General features: G+C 46.2%; 1 protein-coding gene across 7 annotated transcripts in view; it reads right to left on the bottom strand.

The window, feature by feature from the left end:
- The window catches only part of tns1b (tensin 1b), a 136,354-nt gene that overhangs the window by 95,735 nt on the left and 31,780 nt on the right, over positions 1-8,839 (bottom strand). For all 7 annotated transcript variants that reach the window (XM_035534725.1, XM_035534706.1, XM_035534697.1 and 4 more), the window contains one exon: positions 5,075-5,189. In XM_035534725.1, the coding sequence (XP_035390618.1) occupies positions 5,075-5,189 (115 nt within the window). The remainder of the gene's footprint in view (positions 1-5,074; positions 5,190-8,839) is intronic.

The raw sequence follows: 8,839 nt of genomic DNA, 5'->3' as shown, positions 1-8,839 counted from the left end.
TTACATACAGCTGGAAATCTTACAGTATACCTAAGAAAATTACAAAAATTTAATGCAGTGCAATATAGTGCAATAATACCCATATCTTGCCAAAATAATAATAACATACTTCATAAGCTAAAAGCGGCCTAAGAAGGAGGAGTGCTGTTGTTACTAATGGAATAAATGGGAAGTGCGCTGACAGTGACTTCGTTTAGCTGATTAAGGTAATGACGTTAAAGTCTGAGCAGGGCCTATCTGTCAGCAGTGGGACTCCGTAGCCAGCAACATCAATCCCCTCTTCTCATTTCACTAATGCAATACGTGGAGAGCTGCAGCTACTCTGGTACACTCTAACGAGCTAAGGAAAAAGGACTTTATGTTGCATAATGTGTCTGTGTGTGTGTGTGTGTGTGTGTGTGTGTGTGTGTGTGTGTGTGTGTGTGTGTGTGTGTGTGTGTGTGTGTGTGTGTGAGAGGTTAAATAAAGAAACTGAAAGTGTTTTTGTTTTATGCAGAATGACTAATGGTAATGTGATTGCTGAACACTTGTGCATGTGTGCATGCCCACGTGTGCCTCTTTGGCATGTACGTACATGTGTGTGGACACACACACCTGCACCATGCCACCATTCTTCCTAGGGATGACTCATATCTGGTTCCAGCCTGCAAAAGGTGACCGAACAGCACGTTCGAATTTCTTACTGAATAAGGGAAAACATACAGTGGCCAGAGACGCCAACGATCCCACAGGTTAGGTTATTTATACGCACAGCTTCCATCTCAGTTCATCTCCACATGAGTCAGAGGGTTTGAGCAGCTCAGGTTTATGTGTGGGTTTGTGTGTGCTGCACGCCATGACAGTGAACCATACAGAGAAGGAGGCCCACGAAAGCCTCCTACAGAATGATATCAAACCCGTGAGCTCATGTTCCAGACGGCTGGGTGTGACAGGACGTCCAGCAGCGGTGTTGTGTCCTGTCTGCAAAAACACTGCTATAATAACAGAACCATGCCCCACCTCCCTCAGAGGCCGGGGTCTGCCGGGGTCCGCCCAAACCCTGTCATCCAGCAATTGTGATGGAACATGGCAACACATCCTGGCAACAGCACAGAGGACACGTAGGTGGTGGAAAGGCTAGCACATGTGACATTGGAATGTTTGTAAACAAAGTTTCAGATTAACAAGTGTTCCGACCAGCACAGTGTGCAAGAGGCAAGATGAGACAACTGCCATTTAACTGAAGAACATGTATGAGGCCATGGAAAAAGCATCTTCATCAAATAGCTTCACCTTTTCCTATATTACAGTTAGCAATTGTTTGTTCAAGCCAATCTGTCGAGGAATTTCTCCATTCTCACACTGCTACACCCAGGCACAGACAACTTCAGCTGCCTGTCCAGCTTTCCTAAGTACTAGGCCCTCCCAACATTGAGAACCATCGCCTTTTGTTCACTTTGTGCTCTCCTTAAAGAGGGCTTGTCTCATGAATCAAGTTAATCCAGACAGAGCCTGGCTCTAACATCGAGTCATGGGCTTCTTCGCAGTGTGCCTATATTGGGGGGGCGGGGGGCGGGGTTTAAGCCCACTCCAGACCAGGCGAAGGACTGCATGTGCTTATGAGCTTGCAGCACATGCTAGACATGAAGCTAGGGCGTGCTTCAGCTTTTACTGGTCACAGAGAGAGGTCAGTGGAGTAAAGCCACTCACTACCGTGGTGACAGCAGAGGAAGTATGGCATGAAGTGTTATTTCTGATGCTGCTCCATATCCTAGAAGCTTATACCTGTCCTCTTTCTGTTTCTCTCTCTCTCTCGTACACACATTCTCAGTGTTATCTATCTATCTATGGGTTTTATTTAGAGTATCGCTCTCTGGCTAATTTTAAATGGCACACCAAGTACTTGGCTGCTTCACCCAAACATAAAGTTTCAAACAGCTGTCAGGCCTTATTAATCTTGTCACAACGTGCAATCATATATATGTTTCACGTATGTACAACAGTCAGTGCAAATGAAATAAATCCAGTGAATTTAAAGAGCAGAACAAATCTAAAATGCTGAATGGAATAGTTCAAGACTCAGTGTGACCTGTTTGTTCCTGGGACCTTCTACAAATCTTCCTCCAGTCTTGTGGTTGCCTCTCAGATGTAGCAACGCTGCTGGTATTTAAGTGATATGACTGGTGGTTTGGTGAGGACCATGGCACTAAGCACAAGCGCAAATCTAATCAAGCAGAGTTTACTACAATGGAAAACAATTCAAAGATTTTTTAAAAGGATTTTAAAAATAAGATTAAAAAAGATGAGCTAACCTGGAAAAACACTGATTTACCTAAATAGCTGCCTCAGCATGCCTATCAAAATTCCACGTTCATGAGGTCAACATAGAAAAACAATATTTAAATCCCATACTTCAACTCCAAATGAAAATTAGCTGCTGAACATTTTCTAAACATAAATGAGAGCAACCTTCAGTCTTGTAATCGAGTCTTGTAATTCTAATTGTGCCTAGTTGTAAATCTTGTCAGATTCACAACAGCAAGCACATGAAGGAGCTCACGTCTAGAGGTCGGAGCTGAAGCCTAACCTGTTAATCAAAGAGAGTGCTGTTCCTAACGTCCCTCCAGGCCAAAAGCACGTCCCACGGGGGCCTTTAACCTGTTCCCCATCCTCACAATCTCCCACAGCACACCAGACACCACAGGCGGGGAGATGTGGGGGTCATTAGAAAACCTCGTGATGAAGCTGTCCTGCATGGGGGCTGTGATTGACTGAGGTTAGGCAAGGGAGGATATTGAACCATGAGAGCAGCTGCCTCCCATTTAGAGCAGAGCTTGGGAAGATCGCTCTGAGGGACCGATGCAGCCAGTGCTATCTAGCTTTGGTGCAGTAAGTGCCACACCGACTAGCCGTCTCCCCCAGAGACACGTGGCAGTGACAGATTTGCTGGCACTGGAGGGAAATCAGTACCTTCTACACAGTTAGTGCACTGACATGCAATTAAGATAAATGCCGCTAATGAAAATGCTTAAATGCTGGCGCGCACTGGCCTGTGTGCTGCACAGAACTCATCAGCCACTGTGCTTATCCGTGACCTGATTATTGCATTGTACCTGGAAGCACACTAAACCCTGTTAAGACATCCTGAATTATAGAATCTATAAAGTGAGCTACATTCTGTATTTTTATCCTGCTAAGAAAAGAAAAATTGTTACTGATCATAAGTGCACTCTTAGCAACCACCCTGCAGCCACTTGTCTTCGAGGCCATGCAGCTTCCCAGCTGCCCATACAGGACGCAGAGACATAGAGGGCGAAGCACGTGACACACGCCTGCAGGCCTGCTCACTTGTTCCCAAATGTGGAGGTGTGTGGGGGGTGACGATAAGGACGTGTTCAGCACTCCGATAACTGCATGCCCTGGCTCCAGACCTACGCTCATGGTGGGGGCGTTTGTCTGAAGGTGACGGCTGCTCCCTACGCTCTATGGGTCTCTCCCTGCCCTGCTGTTTTCACAGTACTTGGCACAGGGACTCGCGTTACTCATCTGTTCCACAACAACGGCGAGTTTCTCTTGGCACAGCCAAGCCTTTCACAACAGCAGATTAAATAGCTGTGGCATGCAGGTACAGGGATAACAGTCAGTGTGAAAGCAGCTGGCCCACGGACGCCGATGTCTCATTTTGTTACTTGCGAGGTAGCAGTTCTTGCAGGGACCTCTGTGGCCTTCTGCTTGATTTTATCTGCAGCGTGTTTCCATGCAGGCCTCCGGAGATGGCCAACACGGAAACAGAGGCTGAGGCACTGCTGGCTGAGGCCATAGGTAATGGAGGCAGCTCATGCCAGGCCCAGCAAGGCGAAGGGCACACCAGTCAGTGCTAGGCCAAACACCCACACAGGACCCACATAGCCCATATCAGGCTTGCCAGACGTTTCCAGTGACTGTGTATGTGTGTGTGTGTGGGTGTGTGTGTCCTAGTACTTTTCGATCATGACTTCACAGCCAGATTTGCACATATGTTTGTAGTGTGTGTGTGTGTGTGTGTGTGTGTGTGTGTGTGTGTGTGTGTGTGTGTGTGTGTGTGTGATTGGAAAAACATACTGAACATATGTCTGTAACAGTCATCCTGCATCTCTCTATGAGAGTATAAATCTGTATTCACCCAGAGGCCTATGCTTTTTCTTAGGTCTCTCTGATGATGAACATGTTTCCAATTCTCCCTTTACCTCCATCCCGGTGGAATGGGTGGAGTATAACAAAGCCAGATATAATTCCATAATAGCCACATTTTCACTTTCACAACTCACAGCCAAATGGCCCAGACCTATGAGCCGATTATTGCCTCTTGGGCCATAATTCAGGGGACGAATAATCACAAAGACATTTGCTCTCGCAGATTAAAATGCTTTGATGTTGATGTAAAACTTGCTGGGGGGTCTGATGGGGGTCTGTTAAGCATGCAATAATTTGATATTGAAGCAGTAGACTTCATAGGGCCCTGAAACAACCCACATACTCTTTACTGTTTGAGAAACAAGACTTTCTAAAAAAAAAAACAACTTTCCAAGTAACATGCAAGTCATGTTCTAAGTCCTAGTGGTAAAAACATGGCTAATGGAAGGTGTCATAGCCCACACCACCAGACAGCTTTCTCCTGCTCCTCTTGGAGGCCTGCCACCCCCTCATCTCACACCTCCACCTTAACACCTCCCTCTAAGCCTTGGATACAAGTTAATGACCAGACTGACCAGAGGAGACTCCTCCACACACACACACACACACACACACACACACACACACACACACACACATGCACACACACACAGACACACACACACAGACACACACAAACACACACACACACACACCCACACACCCCTCCCCGGCCTCCATGCTCTCCCTTCACCAGCTAACCCAACTCCTCGATACACACACACACACACACACACACAGACACATACACACACACACACACACAGACACAAACATAGACACACATGCACACACACACAAACACACACAGACACACACGCGCACACACACACGCGCACACACACACACACACACACATCTCCAGCACTCATGTAGGACTGACCTCTGCAGATTAGGCCCTCCGTGCTGAGTGGCTGCTTGCACACACCACAGTGTTTGCTCTTCTTAAACGTCTTCGCACGGAAGGTGTGGGAGTGGACGGCCTCTAACTCCTCAGGCTGCAGAGAAAACAACAAAGCAGAATTATACCAACTTAAGTTTATTTACTTTTAGTGCAAGTCTTGCTTGAAAATTTTGAGTGATAAATAAAAATGCATAAATAATTAGGTACATGAACATCTTTTTGCTTAACATGTTAGATCTAACACAACTACGTTCCTTACAGTCAGTAGAGGCTCCAAAAGAATTCCCGCTCATCACTCAACATGACTACAGCAAATTCCTGAAAGCAGTTCAGGGACAGTGATTTCCAGCTCATTCCAGGAGCACCAGAATCCCTGATGACAATACCTGATTGACCATGGTTTCGCCTGAGGAAGGATAGCGAGAGTTTGCACACCTACAGCAGGGCACCTGTGAATCCTACTAATAGTTCAAATCTTAATAGACCAACCCATGTTTTGTGACTCAGCAATCTCAACATGTGACTCAACAGCTGAGAAACCAAACTGCTCTTGACCTTGGTGTGTGAAATAGACAGAAAACATTAGATGTGATCACAGCAGTAAGGAGTCTTGCTCACAGTTCACACTGTTCCTGGAAGAGGTCATTATTTGGCACAGGTATTCAGGTATGTCTCATCAGAAAAACTGACACCACTTGACACCAATTAAATATGAAGCCCCCCACCAAATATTTGCATGTTATATAAACTCAATAGACTTCCTGAGGTTTATGTCTTTTTTGCCTCTATAATCATGTCTCATGTTGCAACTATTTTTCCTTCCTAACTGCAATCAGCTATTTTTTGTTGGGGGGGACTTCATATTTGTTTAGTGTCAATGTTGGAAAATGTGGATTATGTTTCCCCTTTGTGCTCAGTTATCCTACAGCACCCATGACCAACGTCTGTGGTGACTCAGAGCTAGCGACATCACTTCTGCCAAGTATTTGCTCAGCTGCTTTCCATTTTGACTTTGGCCTCATGCAGAAAATGTCTGCTTTCAAACTACTCCACTATCTGACACAGAGGACACAAGAACACTGAAATACGGTCATGGAATCAGGCTGACACTACAGAGGGTACACCAAGCAAACATAAACAAGCAAGCTTGACTTCTTCTGAAAGAAACCAAAGTAAATTTAACACAGAAGTGCAGCGAACTAAGAAACGTCTGGGAATGGCCTTTTTAAACTGAAGAAAACAAAGTCACAACCCTGCACAAGACCTCTGCCAGCCCCCTGTTCTGCCAGGGTCTACTGAGGGTCTAAATTCCTATTGTCCTCATAAACATCTTTATCTCAGCAGTCACGATCACAACAATCAGTGGCCTTCGGTTCCTCATCACTAGTCATCATCAAATCTCCATGGCTACCCTAAGAAGGGGTCCAAAGAATCAAGCACTGCAGGGGCCTGGTAGGACACTTGTCCCCAATACTTACTGACCAGGATTATGTCATCTCCACATCATTCCTTCAGGCTCAAGTTAGAGAAGCAGAGTTAGACAGGGTTTTGACATGCAGACAGCCCATGCAAGTGCCATGAGAGGACAGGGGGTTTCACAGACAGTGCCGCAATGCATGCTGGGATAATGCCCAGATAAATCACATTTTGACAGCTAATCACTAGCTCATCACAGACTGTGGAATACCCAGAGCAGCAGGGCTGAGAATCTGGCCGTACGCAGACCTAAAACACTTCAGCAGAAACCGAGATCCTATGAACTAATGTCTGCGTGCATGTGTAACATTACCCCATAGCCCAGTGTAAGTACACGATCTAGATTAATGGGTGTAATCATGGGTTTGAGGAGCAGGGTGTCTCTGGTTCTGGATCTGACCAGAGTCCAGCCCATAGTCATGCTCACATGCATGAACACTGAGAGGTGGGAGACTCCTTTTTACTCCTTTCCATACACACAGTCTTGTGTGTAACTTTGACATCTTACAGAGGCAACAGTGAACCTGGCTCCCCAGGCTCTGCCCCTGTGTTTGTGTTTGTGTTTGCATGTGTACAAATGTACATGTAGGTCTATTTGCTGTTGGGAGCAAAGGGTAGAAATGGACACCAGCAGTATACAATAGCATATGCATGAATCTGTGCCCCTGTCAACTGCCCTACCCATGTGTGTGTGTGTGTGTGTGTGTGTGTGCGCATGTCTGTTTACGTCTGTTGTCTATTTGCTGTTGGGAACACAGTCTAGAAATGGGAACGCAGTCTAGAAAAACATCGGTATCTGCGGTATACACTAGCATATGCAATCTGGCAGGGTGCATATACAAACGAACATAACAAGTGGCATCAGTGAAGGCTGACATCACAGCAGCACTCGCTGCTGTAGGCCAAAGCATGAGAACAGACCAGACAGTGTTTCCATGGCCACCCACCTTCCTAGCAGAGCTCCATCAGGTCTCCAACCAGGGACGCTACGCATACATGCACACCCACACTCTGAGAAACCCTGCCAGCATGCATCCAGATGCCAGGCTGGATACACTCCTCACACTATGTCTGATTACCACAATGATGCATTATGGGATTTGGTTTCGGCAGCATGAAACATAAATAACCTGAGGGGAGCGCGTGTAGAGGCCACAGAGAAAGGTTGGCATGTGTTGCGTAAATTGTTGAGGCAAAGGTGAATTCCCAGCCCAGGGGCCAAGTCTGGAACACATTTAATCGTGCTCTGCTGATGAAAAGCACCGCTGCCTACCCACAGGCTATCTAACCAGGCACTTTACGCAGCTGCTGTGGGAATGCTGGTCTTCAAGGTCCCGACTGAACGTACACCATACTTTAGGTTTTGGAGACTGGTTATGAAAATAAAACAGAGGTTCTCTAACTTAGGGACGTTCCTGCAAAGACAGAACACTACCATGATGCCATAAGCCTTGAATAATATTGTTGCCATAAAAACATACACCCACTCCTTTTCCCACAGTAAGCACGTATAAGCACACAATAAGTAGACTTTCTTTTCTGTTTGGTATGTGTTTTGTACGCAAAAAAAAAGGAATACTAAGCAAGTTAGTAGAAGAAAAAAGAAAGAGAAAGAGAGAGAAATAGAGAAGGAGAAGACCGTGAAATGTCTCAATCCATACTGCTTAGTCTGTTGTGCAGAGTGACAGGCGTCTGCGTCTCCTGTCAGAAAGACAGGGGCCCCTGAAAAACAGAGCCCTTGTGTTCCCCCATTCACACAAGTACAACAGGCCAAGCTCTGAGAGAGGGCAGAGAGGAGGAGGAGAGGAGACCCGGAGAGGAACAAAACAAGAAAGAACAGCCCCCACACAAACGATTTCCTACCGCATGCCATGGGCTGGCAAGCTCACTGTGCAGGGCCTACAGTCTCAGGTCTAGCAATAGATTTCAGTACTGGAGGTAAGACACACTCGCACACAGATCTTGAGGACCTGCTTTAGAATGGGTTTTAATTACCATTGCAGGAACCATGCAAAACATCACCTGCTCGAGCACTGGCTGTCACAGATCAGGCCTTTGTTCATCCTCATGTATGTATGTAAACCTATCAACCAACAAATGCAGCTAGCCTGCTGCACCAGTAATGTGTTTCTGATTATGACAATGTAGACCTTCTTCTCCATTTAGTGTGTGGCTGTTGAAAGGTACATGCAGGATGCACTGCAGGAAGGCCAGGTTTGGCTAATGCCCAAGTCTACACAGTCTCATTAGGAAGCTCCATTCAGCTCG

This window comes from Electrophorus electricus, chromosome 2, assembly GCF_013358815.1.
Source record: "Electrophorus electricus isolate fEleEle1 chromosome 2, fEleEle1.pri, whole genome shotgun sequence".
Taxonomy (NCBI): domain Eukaryota; kingdom Metazoa; phylum Chordata; class Actinopteri; order Gymnotiformes; family Gymnotidae; genus Electrophorus; species Electrophorus electricus.
Note: the sequence above shows the minus strand (reverse complement) of the source record. Positions and strands in the feature narration are given on the sequence as shown.